Source organism: Orbilia oligospora, assembly GCF_000225545.1.
Source record: "Orbilia oligospora ATCC 24927 unplaced genomic scaffold scaffold00043, whole genome shotgun sequence".
Taxonomy (NCBI): domain Eukaryota; kingdom Fungi; phylum Ascomycota; class Orbiliomycetes; order Orbiliales; family Orbiliaceae; genus Orbilia; species Orbilia oligospora.
In genome coordinates, this window is record NW_011645600.1 from 2,364,373 (window position 1) to 2,383,853 (window position 19,481).

Below are 19,481 nucleotides of genomic sequence, written 5' to 3' on the forward strand. Positions count from 1 at the left end.
TAGTCCCACCGAAAATAAACCTGCGGGGTTTTTACCTTATAAAATGGACATGTGCGTGTGCATATTAATTATAACTTAACAACCCGATAAATATAAATTTCTAAACTGTAAAGCGGCGGCTTAATTGCAAAAAGTATCGGACGAATATGCCTATTTCTAGCCCGTTGAACTTGCCGAAGTGGTACGTACGATTGATACTCATTTGATGTCAGTTATAATATAATATAATATAATAGACTGATCAAATCACAGGCTCAAGGAGAACTCGCATCTCCTCCAACCCCCAATCAACAACTACTGCGTCTACAATGAAGACTTCACCGTCATGGTAAGAATGGATACATTCATTCACGAACTTTCAAAAATATATTTTTAAAAAAATCTATAACAAATTTACTAATACAAAAAAAAGATCGTAGGCGGCGCCTCCGGTAACGCCCGCACAGACTACCACATCAACACCACCCCCGAATGGTTCTACCAATACAAAGGCCCCATGGTCCTAAAAATCGTAGACGACGGCGTCTTCCGTGACATCATCATCCGCGAAGGTGACATGTTCCTCCTCCCGCCGAATACCCCCCACAACCCCGTCCGCTTCGCCGATACCGTCGGCATAGTTCTCGAACAGAAGCGTCCCGAGGGAAACCTCGATCGACTCAGATGGTACTGTCAGGATTGCAAAGAAGTGGTGTATGAAGATTCATTCTATTGTACTGATTTGGGTACTCAGATCAAAGAGGCGGTTAATAAGTTTAGGAGTGATGATAGTCTAAGGACCTGTAAGAATTGTGGGGCTTTGGCGGAGGTTGAGAGGACAAAGGATAGTCTGCCGGATCTTGATTAATACAAATAATTATTAATTCTAGCTTCGGCTTTAAATTTGCATGTATCATATTGAATTCGGTTTCGTAAGAAGAAAAAAAACAAACATTAAACTTCATTAAGAGAGGATAGTCTATATTAATACAGTCCGCTGCATGTAGTATAAAAGGTTTTGCCCGAGATCATCATCCAAGAATGCACCAAAGACACTAAACTCCTGCTCAAGAATCTACTGCTTCTCTGATGCCGCCGCCGCCGCCGTCTTTTCCTCTTCAGCTTTAAACCACTATTGTAGCAAAAACATATAATGTTAGCCTCTAAACTTCATAGAATCCCGACCATAGAAGAGCGGGTGGGGGGAATACATACCTCAATACACCTCCTCAAACCCTCTGTCAGCGAAACTTCTGGTTCATATCCCAACAAATCCTTCGCCTTCCTAATATCGAAATAACGATGTGCGCACGAAAACTTGACCCTGAACCTCGTCAAACCCGGTTCGCGTCCCATAAGCTTACTGAAAATCTCCGCAAGTCCAGCAATAACCAACCCCCCACTCCTAGGGAGCACAATAGAACCAGCGTTATAGACGCCATAATGGCACCATATAGCCTTCGCAAAGTCCCAAAAGTAAACCGGTTGTCCGTTTGTAACAAATATCGGTGTTCCATCAAGACGTTTCTTTTGGTCGACCGACGGATCGCTGACTCCTGTGGTAGCATGCTGGTGTAGCAGGACAGAAGCTGCGAGAACGTGGGCGATGGCGAGGTTGTCGATGTATGTGAAATCGAAGAGGTTTGTGTTATTGCCTAATTGCCATTGCGTTTGACCGTTTTTGACGACATTGATGAAACCGGGGACGAGCTGACGATCGCCTGGACCGAAGATACCGGCTGGTCGTAGAGCGGTGGTGAGCATGCCATTGGAGCCGTTGGCTTCAAGAGCGAAGGTTTCTGCGATCGCCTATAGTTGGTATCTGTTAGTATTTATCGTCGCTAGCGAGATATTGATATAAAGAAAGACTTCATCATACCTTTGACTCGTTATACGAATCGTAAGGGATAATAGGGAAGGGCTCCGTCTCATCCACATTAATCAACGGACTTCCATCAAAAACCACTCCAGCCGACGATGTATAAACCATGACCTTCACTCCCGTAGCCTCACAAGCTTTAACCACATTCTTCGTCCCATCAACATTAACTTTCATATAGATCTCCTTACCCAATCCGTGCACGGGACTGGCAGTATGGATCACAACTTCAGGTTTCGCATTCTCGATTACGGAGGTAATAGAAGATAGGTCGGTGATATCGACTGTTACATATTTGACATTGGAATCCGCCAACTGGTTTGTGAGACGGATATCCGCTGCTGTTATCCGACACTTTGGATGCTTTTGGAGAAGACTGTTGACGATGGCACCACCTAGGAAGCCGCAGCCGCCGACGACAAGGCAGGATGCGATGGGGGTTTTGTTTGGGGCTGAGGAGGTCATTTTGGGAGGGGGGGTTTGTATGAATGCCGGAGGGGTTTAGCTAGGGGCGTGATATCTACGGTAGAGAGGTATCTTGATCGATAGATGTTAGCAACAGTGACATTCTTGTCAATCGAGAACGGGGAGAATACACATACCTGGCTATTCAATCTACTGTCATGCCAATGGTTGCTTGGAGTTCGCGTGGAGGAGTTTGAAGTTCTGGCAATTACAATTGCAATTAAATCCAATTTAGCCAGTTGGGCGCGGCCAGATGTGTAGCCAGGCGACAGGGGAGCTTAGGCTTGGGCCTGTCGCGCAGGCTAAATGGCGGTGAATCGGCTGCCGGCGCAAAAACCCTGGCAACGCATAAAATACAACAAATTCATATGGCAATTTCGAATTTCCCTTGGAGAAGGCACTTGTCGTGAAAACCCATAGAATGGAAATGTATTTTACGACAAGATATTTTTAGCATCATACGGGTACGATCTAAAATCTTCTTTACTTCGAGACCTTGTGTAAATTGATCCAGAAGAAAGTACGGAAATAGCGGAAATATTAACGTCGAAAAGTGACGTCAAGGCATGGAATTACGTAAAGCTATATAAACTAAAAGCAGTATATCGACTAGTTTATACGGAGTAGCGATTCGAAAAGGGTATATAGTAACTCACTAGATAATTACTTAAATCGTTATATAATGAGAAATAAAGTACTCTCTAAATATATGTCTATCTACCTAATAGATTCCTAGACATAGCTTATAGATCACTCTCCCTACAAACTAGACTATGAGTCCCCCCTCCTCCTCCTCTTCCTCCTGGGACCTAGCCCTCCGCAACTTCTCATCCCAATGGTTCCTCGTCAGTCAAGGAACCGGTGTCCTCTCCCTCGTCCTCCGGAATCTAAACCACCAATTCAAAGGTCTTGGAGTAATCTCAATAATAATATGGCTCTACACATGCATAATATACCTCGCAACATTAACAGTCTACCTAATCAGATGCTACAAATACCCAAAACAGGTGCAATCAGCCCTACGAAACGATATCACCGAAACCGCTGCCCTCTCTTCAATATCAATAACCCTCTCCACGATCATCAACATGATGTGTCTAGTCTGCGTATCAGCATGGGGCTCGCCCTGGGGTCTAATAACCTACACTCTGACATGGGTTAACATCCTGATGGCGTCGATAGCATGTATCGGTATACCCTACGTATTTCTAAAACTTGAGCATCCGGGAGTAAAGAACATAACACCAGTAGTACTCCTACCCTTCATAGCAGCTCTAACAGCAGCAGCAGGCGCAGGAGTCATCTCCGTCTTCGCTAAAGTCTCCCCAAATCTACAAATCCCATTGATTATCTTTTCTTTTATCTTGATAGGTATGGCAGCTCCGTTAACATTAGCTTATGATGCATTATACATCGCCAGGTTATTCGACGGGTATAGTATGCCTCCACAGATGATCTACCAGACTTTTGTGCTTTGTGGACCCCCAGGACAGACGTCGTTTGCTCTTCAGGTATTGGGGACCGCGGCGACGAATAGTTTTGGGAGTTATGGGAAAGGTGCTTTTATTCAGGGTGCTGCGGGGTCTGTGGTTGGGACGTGCTGTATATTTTGCGCCCTGATGATTTGGGGGTATGGACTCTTTTTTTGGTGTTATGCGATACTTGCAACGATACAGGCGCTTTGGGGACAAGACGGTGGTATTAAGGCGACGAAGTTTAGTATGAGCTGTTGGAGTGTAGTGTTTCCGTGGGTTAGTAATAATATATACTTATATATATACCTACCCAAGATATCTTGCAAGCCGTTCATAAGGAGAGGATAATTCTAAAACTATTCGTTTTGCCTAGGGAGTGTTTACGATGTCTGCCGTACAATTTGGCAAACCGACTAGTTTGGATTCAGAAGCCTGGGCGGTATGGAGTACGATAATGGGGATTGTGATGTTTATAATTTGGCTGTTTTTTACGGTTTGCACATGGCGAGGGATTGTGACTGGGGAATTACTCGGGGTTCGGAGTTGGAAGGCCAGGGTAGAGGACAGTGACGAATTAAATACGGGTCCATATCCGCGATGGGAAGAATAGAAACTACATACTTGCTTGACTTAACGATATCGACAAAGTAGTGCTAAATAAAATCTCGACAGAGGCAGCGAGGATAGATGTTTGTTTTGTGATACCTGGTGGTATTAATCATGTAATGCAAAGTAACTACTACTTTACACGTATATATCTATCCGACTCTAGTCATAATAAACCTTCCCAAAAGCGCTCAATGCTTAGTACAACCCTTCTTCGTCGCCGTCGTCTCCAAAAGCACCCTCTCCGCCTGTACCAGGGCCATCAACCATAATCTCTATTGCTCTCCCCTTCCCCTTTTTATCAACCGTTGCGTCACCCTTCTTCTCATCGACCGTCTCGAACATCTGCCTAACCCGGTCATAGTGCTCTAATTCCTTCTGACTAACACTTCCAATTAACTCCTTCTTTGCTTCCATGAAGTCATCTTCTGTAACAGCCACTGCTACATCATCAGGCGTTGCTAAGTAGTCGAAGAAGTATGCGGTAGAAACGGGGTTCTCCATCTCCTTGATCTTCTGGTCAACTTTTGATGCCTGACGTGTGATAGCTTTCAACATTGCATCTGAGCACAAGGCATAAAGATCTGCACCGGTGTATGTAAAGGGCAAAGTCTCAGAAATCTTTGCAAGGGATAATGAGTTATGCAAAGTGAATCTATAGATATTATTAGCACCATTTTCATGATACCCTTGTAGGCAAGTCGCTGATTAAAACTTACTTCCTTGTTAACGCCTCCAATATAGTCAATTGCTTATGATGAGTATCGGAGACACCCAAGAACAACATCTTATCGAATCGACCAGGTCTAAGCAAAGCAGGATCTAACAAGTCCGGACGATTGGTTGCGCCAATCACGAACACGCCACCGCTGCCCTCTTTTCCTTCACTCATACCGTCCAATTCAGCGAGAAGCTGGGACACAATTCTGTCCATGACACCACCGGAATCACCCTGGTTTCCTCTCTTCGGAGCCACGGAATCCAGTTCGTCAAAGAACACGACACAAGGCCTGGCATCGCGAGCACGTTGGAAAACCCTTCTGACGTTGGCTTCAGACTCTCCAATATACATGTTCAACAACTCCGGACCCTTGACGGAAAAAAAGTTAAGGGAAAACTCCGTAGCAATCGCTTTGGCAAGAAGTGTCTTTCCGGTACCCGGGGGCCCGTAGAATAAGATACCTAAAGAACGTTAGATAGGTTTACTGAAGTAAACTTGGTGGTACTACACTTACCACTCCTCTTCTTCATGCCCTTTGCGAATAACTCTGGCCTCTCCAACGGCAACTGAATGGTTTCCATAACCGCACTCTTGACATTCGCTAATCCACCGACATCATCCCAGGACACATTGGGAATCTTCGGTGCACCGATGCTATCCGCAAAGTTCTTTCTCGCAGCGTCAACAGCAGCCTCAAAATCCTGTTTATTGAGACAGCTAGCATCTCCGCCCGCCAGTTGTATATCTCTCACAGTAACCCCTTCCATTTCTGCGGCTAACCCTTCCATCCTCTCACTGCATGCCGTCATAGCTCTTTCCACCACATCAACGAGATCACCGGCTACCAAGGCTGCGGTTTTGAGAGCGATTGTGCTGAGATCAATTTCCTTTGCTAGTCGTACACCTCTTTCTTGTGTTATCTGTCTCAGTAACCCAGTTCTCTCACCCTCATCTGGTGCTCCAACCTCGAGTTCGTGTGTAAACACATTTCTTACAGGTTCAGGTACCTTATCCACATCTGTCGTTGTGGCAATGACAATTCTCATATCTGCGACGATATCCCGTAGGGCCTCAGCCATTCTCTCAGCAGTAAATGCTTCGATATGGCTGATGAGTAGCACGCAATTTTCAATACCGCAAGACGCAGCTCGTTCAGAACGAGCTCGGAGGTATGCTTCGGTCTTGACATCGCTAGCTTGTCCACCTTCGCCAATGATATCGTAAGCGTCAATGTGGAAGATGTGAACACCAACATCGGAAGCCGCACGGTAGGCAAGCAATCTCTTTCCGATCGAGCGCTGGGTGGATGTTAATAGCACCGCTAATGGTGCAAGCCCAAGCTTAATAGAACGCAATGATGTAGCGGCTGAGATTAGCTCTCGCAGTCGGCGATGCACAGGAGATATGTAATTATTTGGGAGCTCGAGAGCGGGGTGGATTGGAGGTGGGTTGTTCGGAATTGGGGGCGGAACAATATTAAGATAATATTCCCAAGGGCTGTTCAATGTCGGTGGAATCCTGCCCCTTTCGCTTCCTGCTTGTACCATCCTTGTGCTTCCTGGGTCGACGATAGCTACACCACCCCATTGTTGTGATGTCATGCCGTTACTAAAAGCGTTGGTAGCCTCGTCGGTAGGTGCTATCGTGCCGACGCGGAACCAGGCAGCACAAAGCTTTCCAGTATTGTTAACTCCAATTCCTGCTCCACCGTGTGATCCGTAAAGAAGTTCGTCACCAGCGCCAGGTATCTCTTCTGCATTTTCGGCATCTGGAGGTAGCAATGCAGCTGGGGAGAATAGGTTACGACCTAGAGACTCATCGATTAAGACTGGTATTAGATCTCCAACTTTGACCATTTTGCGTGAAGTTTCAAAGTAAGTTTTAAGCCCAGCCAGAAGGGACGGCTGTAGAGCTCTATCTGTGGATATAGGTGTAGATATCCGAAGCAGAGTCACCTCCTTGGCAGTAGGAGGGATTTGGGGTGTCGCTGAACTAGGAGGTGCGGTCGTAACTGGTGACAGCAAAGCGCCTTGTTGTATATTTGAAGGGTTCATAAATGGGGACTTCGTCAAAACAACGGAGCTCGGAGAACCCAGATTGGCGTGAAGCAATGGAGACATGTAGACACAGCCTTTCATCAAAACTTTGACTTTCTCCTTTCCAGCGTAGAGCTCAGGTAAGGAGTAAACCTTTGCTGGTCTCCAAGCACGGCTACCGTTAGGAAGTCTGTCTCCAAATAGGCCATGGTCACTCGCCACCCCAATCCAATCTCCGCTGAAGCAACCTAGGCCCATCAGTTCATTTACTCTAACATATACTCTCGCTTCGGCATCATCCGCTGCAGGTGGCGTTGGAAGTAGCAAGGTAGTCGGGATTTTTTGAGAAAGTGGCTTTGCTGTAAACTTGACCACCTTGGGTGCATCCGAGAGTCCAGATATCGAAGCACCAGGTCCATTCCTAAGCGGCGTACTGATAGACGGGGTGCCTAACGTGGTGGCAATATCCATAAACGTGGAAACTCCAGGTAAGTCAACATTATTTTCGTCGTCGTCATCGCCTTGCGATAATACATCCTCGTCGCTGTCGCTATCATCTACGCCATTCAAGTCGATCCCATTTGCTAGCGGTCCATCTTCTGGTTCCCCAGTTTTCTTTCCCCTCGATTCCTTGACCACAATAACTTTTGTATCTTCGGTTATTACACCCTGGTCGACTGGCTCGCATAGCCGAACTCTTGCTAGCACGCTCATCCATTGCACACGGACAATATCACCAGTATGCACGACTCGCATGTCATCCAGGCCCTTTGTAATCATTTCCTCAATCGTCTCCTCGTCAAACAAACCTTCTTCGCCTGTCGAGAAGAAGCCGACAACCACGCTCGTCAAGGCAATTGGGGTTGTAGCTGTCAATTGGATTGGAAACTTGATGCCATTCTCGGCCCTGAGCGACGGCTGGTTTGCGAATGCCTCCCATAACGGATGTGGTGCTCCACTAGCAGGTAGAAGGATCGTAGATAACGGTATCGTCGGGAACTGAGAGGAGTTTAACGGCGGAATAGTCGTCGGAATTACAATCCATGGAGAAGCACACGACGTTGGAGCGGGTATTGGAGAAGGTGAGAGAGCGACATGTGTAATAGGCATGGCTACCAAGGCGGATATGGTCAGCTAGGTTGATTCTCCATAGCTACAGCTAGAACTGTCAGGTCAATTGGGACTACAAACCTCCGTCATCCTCCTCTGCTGTAATACCACCATAGAGCTCATTCCAAATATCTCGAGATACAAATCCAACTTCTCCCATCAAAGTCTCGTCGATCACCAGGGTCGCATGGATGTCGTTCGACGCAATCCGGCGTCCCCGGCGCGGCTTCCTATCGAACCCTGGCATAGCTATAAGATTTCTCCGAAAAGGTACGTTTCGATGGTAATATATCGAGTCGGGTACGGGGTAAATTGGTGAAAGATAAATCGAACCCGGCGAGGTTGACACGAGGTTATTTTTTCTCCGGCAGCTGCGATATCACGGGCGCATGGTTGCATGAGAAACGTGTTTACGGGGTAGCTGCGGCCTGGCGTTTTCTACAGGGATTCTTTATGCCTTTGTGCCTCGGCTATCGGATACTATGACCAATGAACGTGCGTATATTTCCAACAGCCAACACAATTTCACAGGTCCGGATGCTACATCCATTTAACGACCCATCTGTGAAAGTAGTAAGTAGGTCGGATTATATTAGGTATATTATATATTGCGAGATCGAGAGACTCCCAGAAGCTCCGGTACCGAGTGCCATTATGAGAATAGACGAGATTTCCGGTTAGTTTAAATTTATAAGAATAACCCAATGAGGAACCATCTGAACGGCTTCAAATATATAGACAAATAGTAAGTTATTATAATAAGGCGGTATTCATCTAGAGCTACTGCGCAGCTGTGTAGCCAGTTGTGTAGCTATAAAGAGAAGTAATTCAAATTAACTATCTGAAAAGTGTGGACCGCGTCTGCAATACGAGACTACCGAAAAGCAATAGCAGGGGTTAATCTCGTATTGAGCAAGGGTCTTTACATAGCATTCCGTAAGCAGCGTATGGAGATTACAGGTAAATTATAGGATTTTGCCATTTATTAACACGTCATGATGAGTTTTGCTTCTGGTAGAAGTACTTCCGATCTGAGTAATTGATGAATCCAATATATTATTTACATATACTACTAGTAGGTATCAGCCATATTAGTATCAGCCATATTAGTATCAGCCATATTAGTATCAGCCATATTAGTATCAGCCATATTAGTATTAGAGATATTAATATATTATGAACTAGCTACCAAAGTACTCAACTCTGTATACTATAGTACTAAGACGAAAATATATATATTGTAATTCTGTGCACACACACTAGGTCGCTAGTAGGCTACAATACAACAAATCCCAATACTGGGAAGCCTTACCGTTAAAAGCTAAGATATATCGGCGTATGTATATCTGAGAATGAACTTATACTTGGTTGACCTGGAGGATCATTACTTATCATGCGTCAACGTAGAAGTATATTACACGGATAAAAATGTCGAGTAAACGATCTATTTTCAGTACTGCAGACAGCTAGAGCTTTTGCAGTAAAATCTATCGAATCCCGATCCTGCAACTGATGTATATACATGTGACCCTTAACCTGTTAATCAGATCAATCCTGCTATCTATCCACCTCTCGCTTGTTCTCATTCCTCTCTTTGGGCTTAACCCTTTGGCATATATAGTTTGGGGTTCCTTCCGGGGTTTCTTCGGTTTTTGCTTCTCATAGTTAGGAAGCTTACCGGTATTTCGGACCACGTTTTTCGTGGCCTTTGTTCCTTATCTTTGCCCCGTTCCATTCCATTTCCCTTTCCTTTTATGTTCGGAATGGATTTCTTCAGTCCTGTTCGAATTCGTGATTCCCTCCTTCAACTCCGTTTGTTTCATAGTTTTCGTTTCGTTGTTAGAATGGAAAGCCCATCGGCACCTCATTCGACCAAGCTAGCATTATCTCAATTTCCCTTTCCTTTTATCCTTTCTTTCCCTTCGCCCCCCCCATCTTTTCTTTATTCCTCTCTCCCATTTTCAGTTTTTCCTTTTCTTCGTTTGATTTCCTTCCCCTTTTTGGGTTTCTGCTTCCATAAGGGTTGCAGTTCTAACTCAATAGGGTCTCCTCTCTCTTTTTTTTTTTAAAAAAAATATTTTATTGTTTTCATTTTCGTTCTCGCTCTCGTTTTTCTCTTTCTTCGTTTTTATTTTTTATTTTTATTTTTTATTTTTTATTTTTTTTGATTTGGTTTGGTTTCTATTTATTGTTCTATTCTAAGACAGCTCATTCTCTTCCGTGATCCTGCTCCCGCCTCCTTGGTGTCTTTGCTTCTCGGTCTTCGAAGCTTAGACTATGGTCTGTGACCACCTTTTGGATCTCAACAAACGAAACTTGCTCAACAACCGAGTGGTTGATAGGAACAATGTGATCAGTTCGTTTTGTTAGCCTCAATAGTTTCTATACTAACACCAATGCTAAATTGAAGCGTAAGAAACGCGGATAGAACATGGAAACAACATTCTATAGAGGCTACAGCCAAATTCATTCCTAAGAAATGGCTGACTTAGTCCGTATTCCTGAGTGATTTTTTTATGGATTCCAGACCAAGTTTTCGTGTCAAATAAAAGACGGATTCGACAATGGACAGCTTGAAACAGCTGGATGACTGTGAATTCAAATGACCAATCGTGTTTGATAAGTTGTAACGCTTTAGAAGTTTATCAAACAAGATAAGGTCGTCGTTGTCAAAAAAAACCTTTTGGGTACGTACGTATTGATCCCATGTAGGCGAAGTCGAGGTTTTTCCGACAGTGCTGTTCGAAAAATCGTGATTGAGTATGCTTAGTTGCCGTCCAGTAGTTTTTATACAGCGATTGGTGATCACACTGTAAGTAAATAAGTACGTACGTCCATACGTACGGGCTATCTTTTCAATACTTGGTGAAGATTCATGAGATCCGACATGAATCTGATTGAAACGAACCAGGTGTTTGTGGTGTCTTGAAGCGTGTCCACTGGTTGTAAATGCACTGGCTCCAAGGATTTGATCTGTAAAATGGTTGCTATTAGTTAATTCATGATAAGGAAAAAAACATTATTAAACCTTTGTTCCGATCTCTAAGTTCGGTACTTAGTCCTTAGATGTAGATAAGCCCCTGAATAGTAGGTAAAAGTACTCATCTTCTGTACGTTTGAATTGTTGTATTCGGCGAGAAGATGGTTAACTTCGTCTTGAAACAAAAGCTCGACAGAATATACGTAATAACCAGCTTGTTGGAGCGGATGAGTACGGCCTTTCTGTTTCCACGCGAGGTCCTAATTCGCGAATGCTTCGAGATGGTGTTGTAGTATCAGATCTAGCTTGTTGAAGCCCGTTCTGTGCTGAATATCGAGTGTCGTTTGATCATTTTTGTTTGAAAGGTTTGAACCCAGATCCATGGATCCAGTATATTCTCGATACAGGAGTGCGTGTTCAGTTTTGCGGTTAACTAACGCTTGCACTGTTGAATCCCGATGGCCAGAAACCGAATAGAGTAGGTCATAAATAAAACGTCGGTGTCAAAGTTGGTGCCATGTAAGATCCGAAAATCCAAAGAAGGATCATGATTGTTTGTCGATAACAACGGTTGAAAAGATCGTCGTCATCTGATGAGGCCGTGCCCCCCCCCTGCCCCCCCTCCTCATCTTCCTCGTCTTCCTCGTCTTCCTCGTCTTCACCCCCCCTCTCGAGCTCTCCACGACCGTGAACAAAAGCTAGCCTCCTCAACATCGACCGAAGAACAAAAGGTGCCTCGTCCAAGCTCCCCAACCTATGAGACCAGAAGTAACCCCCAGCGAACCAGAGGCACTTCACCTTTCATTCTTCGTTCGTCTTACCCCCGGCCCTGCCACCCCGTTGCGGCCCTTCCATTCTGCTGCTTTGTTCTGGTCTGCCCCCGGCCCTGCCACCCCATTTCGGCCCTACCTCCTGCTCCTGAGCTCACTGTCCCCCGGCCCTGCCACCCCGTTGCGGCCCTTCCCTCATTATATACCTACACGCCAGCCCTACGGCTGCGCGGTATGAGGATCTTCCGGCCCGCAACCGGTGTCACCTCAGCCGGTTCCTCCTCGACCGGCGGCATATCCTCCTCCTCCTCCTCCTCCTCCTCCTCCTCCTCCTCCTCTTCCTCATACTCCTCATACTCCTCATACTCTACTTCCTCTACTTCCTCTACTTCCTCTTCCTCTTCTTCCTCTTCTTCCCCTTCTTCCTCTTCTTCCTCATACTCCTCCTCTACCACCACTTCTTCCTCTTCCTCCACCACCTCCTCCTCTTCCTCTTCCTCTATCACCTCCTCTTCCTCCTGCTCTGCCTCCACTGGCATTGCAGTCTCCCTCTCCTTCCTCCCCCGCCACTCCCTCTCCTCCCTCACCCTCTCCTCCATCTCCATCAACTCCTCCCTCGCCCTCACCCTCTCCTCCCTCGCCTGCTCCATCCTCACCCTCTCCCTCTCCTGCTCCGCCCTCAACTGGGCCCACTGAGATCCGTCGAGCCGCCCCGCACGACCCCGCGGCATCTTCTTGATCTCCCTCTTAGCCCCAAGAGCCTTCACCTGCTCCTCTTCCATCCCCTGGCGCTCTGCCTCCACGGAAATAGCGCTCTCTCTTTCGCTCCAGTCATCCCCTTGGCGCTCTGCCTCCTCAGAACTAGCGCTCTCTCTCTCTCTCTCCTCATTCTCCTCCATCCCCTGGCTATCTGCCTCCTCAAGAATAGCACTCTCTTCCTCTTCACTTTCCCCGTCTTCCGAAAGTCCACTCGGACCTTCCCAGAGTTGGTCAAGGGAACCGCTCCCTTCAGACCCCTCTACCGAGACATCCTCGGCGTCACTATCCTCAACTTCCTCGACCACTGAGGCCTCGAGGTCCGTTGCGAGCTGTTCAATGACCGGTTCTGGTTCGGTCACAAAAACGGGTTCCGGTGCTGCACCCACCGTATCATCCGTTTGCACCCCTGCGTCAACATAACGAGGGGCCGGAGCAAGAGGGACGGAGGGAGCCTCTGGCTCAACCTCCTCGTCCTTCAGCTCAACTGGCCCCTCGTTAGTTGGGCCGGAGCGCTTGCGGACCGACCGGGCCTGAAGCCGTTCAGCCTTCCGCTTGGAAGCCTCTTTCATCTGCTTCCTAAATGCGCGAATTACTTCGCGCGAAGCCGGAGCTGGCCTGCTCGGAAGCTTAGCAGGCTCGCTCTCCTTCTCAGCTTCTGGTGTTACCACCGAAGCGTCCTCGAAGTCGAGCTCCTCTGCTTCTTCACGAAGCAAGCCCTGTCCGGTGACGAAAGCGGCAACCAGTGCGTACCAGAAGAAAAGACTTGCATCGGGATGCAAGTCGGCGTCGGGGGCCCAGTGGGCAGGTGCTACGTAGACGTAGCAAATTTCGTTGAAGAACTCAACGAGCATTGCGCCGGCGTTGGCGAGATCATGGCCCACGGCTGGAGCCACCGAGATGGCCACAATTACGACGTAGAAGACCACAGCCCATGTCAACCATGGGAATGGCCCCCTCGTCAACCAGCGTGGGTCGTCGGTGATCAGTCTCGGGCGTTGCGAATCCATAGGTGGGGGCGTATCGATAACACTTGTATCGATACTAGCTCTATAGATGTAGTCGGTGTGGAAAGGGTATCCGTTGCTGAAATCAAATACTGGAAATATTTGTTTGGGCTGTGGATGAAGAAGAGAGGAGAAAGGGGAAAGGAGCAGAAATAAGAAGGGTCCTTGTTTTATAATTCGCACGAAATAAATCTCGTTGCTGTGGCTCGGCCGGCCATGGATTTGCTGTTAACTATCTTAACGCTCGGCTTTACAGCTCCATAGAAACGCATGGAATCTTAGAGTCTAGTACAAGAACATCATTTCGGGAGCAGCTTTGTATTTTCCACTAGCACTAGTAGCCTGACATTCGAGGCTACAACAATGATCCTTTCTCTGCAACGTAACTTCTGTAGGACCCTAAATAACTAAATAAATCACAAAGATGACATCATACGCCATAAATACAAGAATACAGTACTAATCAGCTAAATAGATAGTCTTTGGTACCTCCCATAGGCCGAATGCACCGCTGTTTGATTGGTAGATGAACGTCTGGCCCCCGAATTAGAGACCGGCTATGATAATGATGTATAAAATTGTTAAAGATTTTTGTGTTTTATTGCCAAAATCCAACATCTTTGTCGATCTTGGCATGGTCGCAGTTCAATATTACCAGAATAGGGTATTTTAGCGAGGTCACACAAAGGCTTGGCGTTATAAACTTCATGGCAACCAACGCAGCCGAGCCCGTAGTTAATAACAGTTAATAATTTTCAGTCCCGTTACTAGTCTTGTATTAAAACGCTTCGGCACACTTCCCGTTACTATGGGCGTGTGCGTGCTAGCTATAGTTAAGTTCATCTCATAAGAGGTATCTACCGTGGACTTTGTGTTATCTAGCAATCAAGCGAGACCATACATGTATCTACCTAAGTACTTTTCAATTCTAAACCCACTTGCTTGATGGCGTAGTTACAGGGCCGGGTATAAGCGCTCTCTAATCTATTAATTCTCCTTCTAGCTTCGATCTCCCCTAGCCCCTCAGGTACCTCGCGATTGTTTAGGACTCCAATCAGCCCCAAGCTAGCCCTGCTATCTCCGTTAAATTTCAGAACCAGTACGTACGTACTAGCCTTGATTAGCTACTTCATCAACCATTACGGTCCTTGTCGGTGTACTCGATTTTCTGGGGCCAAAGTTACAGGGAAGCTCTGATGCAGGAGTAAAAGCCTCTACAAGCCAGACATCTGAGAACTTGGAGTCGAAAGCTGGATCTGACAGCCCTTCTACAAACCCAATACTTTTTTGGGGTGTCGTAATATCCATAGCGCTTGGTGCATCCGTGCTATTCCAACGATCCGGATCAACAACCTCGATACAACCCGAGAAGCTAATATCACCCTCGTTTGCAGGGTTTTCCTCCGAGAGGAGATCACTACATCGAACAGCAGTGACTGTAGATCCGGATGAACTTGCTGGTGATGCCGGTAATAGCATATCATCGATATCGGTAGCTAGTAGCACTCTGTCTTCGGAAGCTTTGGCAGAGAAGGAACTTTGGCTCAAGTAAATTGGTCGGTTATCTGAAGTCCTTACCCTTTTCCGAGACATGGGTAATGGATCAATCATTGCATTCTCCCAAATTGCGAGAGGATCTGCTCCAAGGGTAGTATCCCTTGTTCGAAGGGTACGCTTGTATGGCTTTCCTATCTGACGCTTCTTACCCCCGCAGCAATGATAAATAGCTAGAAAAAGACAATACAGTGCTAGTAGGAAGATCGGGACCAAAATAATGAGAAAAACCCCTGCAATAAGTACCCCCCATAAAAACGAGATGGTGTGAATACCCGCGAATAGTGATGGTTCGGCTAATAATTGAGAATTCAGCTCTTTCGCTCGTTGAGACTCATCCCAGAGGTCCCAGAGGGGGTCTAGATTGGTGAAGTAAGTTGGCAAATCTGCGTCAAGTTTTCGGTCGACGATACTCTGGATGAAGTCTCGGAACCATGGCGAAACAGTCCAGTTTCGTTGTAGAAAACCGAAGATTCGATCGTTGAAGTCGTCATCTGGCATCGGCACCATACCACCTGTTAATGGGAGATGAGAGAACCAGTTTTTGGCAGTCTGGAGTGTGAATATGGCCTGAAGCGAGCTGGCGGCTTGAAACTTTGAAGGCGTTGCCACTAGGTGCCATAGAAGCTGGTGGAATTGTCTATAGACAAATCGAAACCGGTTGGTAATATTATGCTGAATGTGTTTTGATTCACCATGGCGCTGGGCCTTTGGTATCTCAATTGGGGTGCTCTCATTTTCTGGATTTATGCTTTCGGTTGGAGCAATGAAGGTGCGGATAGCGGGTGTTTGCGAGTTTGGTAGGATGATTTCGCATAGACTACTGAGATTTGAGACGTGCGATGGGTTCATGATGATCAGGTTCGTGTTATCCGTTTCAAAAGATGACAACCATGAGTTCCTTTGTTCGGAAGTAGAGCATTGGAAGTCATCAAATGGGCAAGCGAAGTCCTGAACACGTTGATTAAGAAGCAGTGACATGGTATGTTAGATAGTGGTTAGAAAATAGTAATTTAAACCGATTTTGTCGTTCCTTAAAGTACGTCCTAGCAGCGTATGCTGGGGCGTTTTGATACAAGACTAGTCTTGACAGTGGTCGAAGTATTAATTTTGAAATCGTAATACTTGGGACAGCTAGATCTATAGACTAATACTTGGGTACGCATTCGGATAAATTGATATTAAGTTGACAGTCTCGTACTTAGTGAGAAGGCTGATAGAAACTGGGTATGTGCGTACTTATTTACTTCATGGATTGGAAACTACTGGAAGGTCGGAGATATCATTTTTGTATACATGTATTGTAGATGCCTTTGAAATGGAGTAGTCTCAGCTCTGATATTCAAGAGCAGCAAGTCCAATATGAGTATATCTCTGCAAGAAAAACGACTCATGTTGTTTGATATAATGTGGAAGGTTTGTTAATCTTTATACCCCAGGGCTGCTATTTTGAGGAGCGTTTGAGATAGGCCGGGTCATGCACGCCTCCTACGGAGCTTGTTAAATAGATCTTTGGAAGGTGTATGTATTAATTACTTTAAAACACCATTTAACCGACGCGAGGACACTAGTATGGCTATAGATTAGATCATACTAGTAGTTAGTACAAGAAATTTCGTCACAATGAATATCTCTCAGTATCATAGAAAACATTTTCGGAGATTTTTATGCCTTGGTGGAAAAAATCTGTGCATGTTCTATCCGAAACCAACTTGATGAAGCTGCCCCCAAAGCGGACCAATCGCGCATCAATATCAAACCCGGAAGTTAAATATATTGAGATGCCGGAAGCCGAACCCATATTTAAATATCGGATCTTAATATTAATATGTGTTGAATTATATATTATATGGCTTAAAGATTAGAGCCCTGTGCCCTGTGCTACAAGGCTTTACCTGTGACATCAGTCAAGCCTTAAAATGTGGTTAGGCATTTTGGATGACAGTAAGGCTATGCTATGCATAAGAATCACAGGCTATGCCGGATGTTGATGTGATGAGCCAGCGCTTCGGGTATCAGTGCCCATCGGATTTCTTATCGATACAGAATATTCTGTTCCATGGATCCATGGAAGTGTGGGGATTGTGTGTGCACGCAGCGCTACCCTGACGGTAACATTTCTAAATCCAGCCTTCAAACTGCTGAATGCACAACATTGACGGCAGTGGCTATCTCGGTACCCGGAACGTTGTGCTATACTATCGAGTGAGGGTTGCCGATATTAGGAAAGTGTGGCCAAGCGCCGGATGCCGACGAAGTAAGAATAAAGTTGGTGAAACATTCAAAACTCCAACAACATGACATCGAGTAATATCGTCCAATCTTTGTCGGAGCTAGACCGGTGTCGACGTCCTAAACTGGCAGCCGCTAGGAGCAACGCAATTCGTTCGTGTCTCGATTTGGAACCATGGCTAGAAGCAATTAGGAATGGCTTCGGTTGGTTGATGAAGGAGCCTTGGGTCGTTTTGTGGGACCCGAACTGGCGCCACCAATTTCTGATAAAATTAAATTGGATTTTTTGTGGCCCCTCGAAGTCATCCCGGCGCTCTAGCTGGAACGGCCCCCCATCGAGCATCATATCATGCATGTCGAGCTCATCGCCTTACCATTCAGCCGTCTTGCCATCGCATAACGCAAAGACACGTTGATTATTGCCGTCGACGCGACGGGCTGGACTGATGAAAATGAAATAAAAAAATCTTCATTGGTGTCATGCTAGATTGCCAACTCATCGACATGGCTCAGGTTCGCTTGGAGCATTGAGTTCATGTCGCAGGGGAGTGCAGACAGGGGCGGCATGGAGCGAACCAATGACGGCAGTCTTTCACCAGCGTCGATGAACCGTTTTAGTTGGGGTTTGCTTCTTTCGACCGCGATCCCTTACCCCATGTTCACGAACTCACATTCGAGTTTCACGAAACATTTCATCGGCACTAAGTCAGGACTGGACCATATGCCAGGGCAGGATCAAGAGGTTCAACGGCATCAGACCTGACCTGCATGACGGCACAATTGTTGATATCGAGGAGGGGTCTATATTCGCTTAGGAGCTGATATCGGGAAGAAACGTGTTCATGAAGTGATCAGGTGGTTTGAGATTGAGGTCTCAAAGACCATTCCGGACCACTATATCACCGAGCGCAAGGGTATCCCATCGCAATGTCTGTTCCAAAGATCCGCATATCAATTCATTGGCCTTTATGTCCCCTTGCGTGCATGTTCGTTATTCCTTTTGCTTGTTCGCATCCTAGGAGTGGCTAGTACCAGTACTAGTACTCAGCAGACCAGTCGATGTCAGATGCTTGATATAGAGCCTAGCGATGAATGGTGGTGCGACAGCCATCGGCTTCGGGTTCAGCATCCCCACCTTGAAAGGTGAAAAAAAAAAAAGTTTCCCTGTCTGACAGCGCATTCATATGCCTTTCTGGTCGTTCGGTCTTTCTTTCAGCCTCTGCGTTTGAAGTGGAAGAAAGAAAGAAAGAAAGAGCAGTCTGCGCGTGTTCGAACGAACCAGAGTTTTATACTTAAATCACCAGGGTCGTCCCATGTTCGGATGGCTTTTCTTGTTTTGGCTTCAGATTGACGTACTTTCAGACTGTAGCGTCTACAACCTAACCCTTTTGTCAGCGGTAGTTTTCTGGTAAAAAAAGTTTTCCTTCGAAGCTGTCGCCTAGAAGTCAAGAGAGAGAGAGAGAGGAAGAGCTAGCGATTGAATTGCGATAAAGAAATACCTCTCTACCCGACCAGTGATATACACACAAACATACACAGTACTTACATTCCTGTCGACATCATCTCGAAAGAGAAAAAATAAAATAAGGTTGAGTGCGAAGTGAAGTAACGTAAAGTGAGGTGAAGTGAAGTGAGTGGGTGTCGAGTTCAATGCAAAGGGATCCCTTGTCGCCAGTACGCTAAAGCTCTCCACTCAAATTCCACTTTATCTTCCACCACTCTTCCTCTTCACCATTTCCTTCCCCTTAAAACACCTTGAGCCCACAATTTCACGACCCAAAAAAAACCACCACCATCGCATTCCTCACCAGTCTTCCCCTCTCTTCGATTCTCGTCACCGATTTGTGTGCTGGTTATCCAATCGTCCGTCCTTTCACCTTCGACTTCATCTTCATATTCATATTCACCTTC

The 19,481-nt window shown here is 46.1% G+C and overlaps 7 protein-coding genes across 7 annotated transcripts; 2 read left to right on the forward strand and 5 right to left on the reverse strand.

The window, feature by feature from the left end:
* Window positions 1-146: 146 nt before the first annotated feature.
* AOL_s00043g694 (uncharacterized protein) lies at window positions 147-847 on the forward strand (the record flags this gene model as incomplete). The annotated part of the gene is made up of 3 exons (XM_011121180.1): window positions 147-181; window positions 253-328; window positions 413-847. 3 exons carry the CDS (start codon window positions 147-149, stop codon window positions 845-847), a joined length of 546 nt encoding a protein of 181 aa, XP_011119482.1.
* A 207-nt stretch (window positions 848-1,054) lies between these two features.
* AOL_s00043g695 (uncharacterized protein) lies at window positions 1,055-2,323 on the reverse strand (the record flags this gene model as incomplete). The annotated part of the gene is made up of 3 exons (XM_011121181.1): window positions 1,055-1,111; window positions 1,195-1,788; window positions 1,859-2,323. The coding sequence occupies 3 exons, from the start codon at window positions 2,321-2,323 to the stop codon at window positions 1,055-1,057; spliced, it is 1,116 nt and encodes a 371-aa protein (XP_011119483.1).
* Window positions 2,324-3,096: 773 nt separating this feature from the next.
* AOL_s00043g696 (uncharacterized protein) lies at window positions 3,097-3,860 on the forward strand (the record flags this gene model as incomplete). The annotated part of the gene is made up of 2 exons (XM_011121182.1): window positions 3,097-3,694; window positions 3,775-3,860. The coding sequence occupies 2 exons, from the start codon at window positions 3,097-3,099 to the stop codon at window positions 3,858-3,860; spliced, it is 684 nt and encodes a 227-aa protein (XP_011119484.1).
* A 742-nt stretch (window positions 3,861-4,602) lies between these two features.
* AOL_s00043g697 (uncharacterized protein) lies at window positions 4,603-8,271 on the reverse strand (the record flags this gene model as incomplete). Its single annotated transcript, XM_011121183.1, has 3 exons — window positions 4,603-5,059; window positions 5,124-5,586; window positions 5,640-8,271. 3 exons carry the CDS (start codon window positions 8,269-8,271, stop codon window positions 4,603-4,605), a joined length of 3,552 nt encoding a protein of 1,183 aa, XP_011119485.1.
* A 3,463-nt stretch (window positions 8,272-11,734) lies between these two features.
* On the reverse strand, window positions 11,735-12,149 carry AOL_s00043g698 (uncharacterized protein; the record flags this gene model as incomplete). The annotated part of the gene is made up of 2 exons (XM_011121184.1): window positions 11,735-12,005; window positions 12,073-12,149. 2 exons carry the CDS (start codon window positions 12,147-12,149, stop codon window positions 11,735-11,737), a joined length of 348 nt encoding a protein of 115 aa, XP_011119486.1.
* Window positions 12,150-12,227: 78 nt separating this feature from the next.
* AOL_s00043g699 (uncharacterized protein) lies at window positions 12,228-13,787 on the reverse strand (the record flags this gene model as incomplete). The annotated part of the gene is made up of 1 exon (XM_011121185.1): window positions 12,228-13,787. One exon carries the CDS (start codon window positions 13,785-13,787, stop codon window positions 12,228-12,230), a length of 1,560 nt encoding a protein of 519 aa, XP_011119487.1.
* Window positions 13,788-14,894: 1,107 nt separating this feature from the next.
* On the reverse strand, window positions 14,895-16,319 carry AOL_s00043g700 (uncharacterized protein; the record flags this gene model as incomplete). The annotated part of the gene is made up of 2 exons (XM_011121186.1): window positions 14,895-15,511; window positions 15,614-16,319. The coding sequence occupies 2 exons, from the start codon at window positions 16,317-16,319 to the stop codon at window positions 14,895-14,897; spliced, it is 1,323 nt and encodes a 440-aa protein (XP_011119488.1).
* Window positions 16,320-19,481: the final 3,162 nt, after the last annotated feature.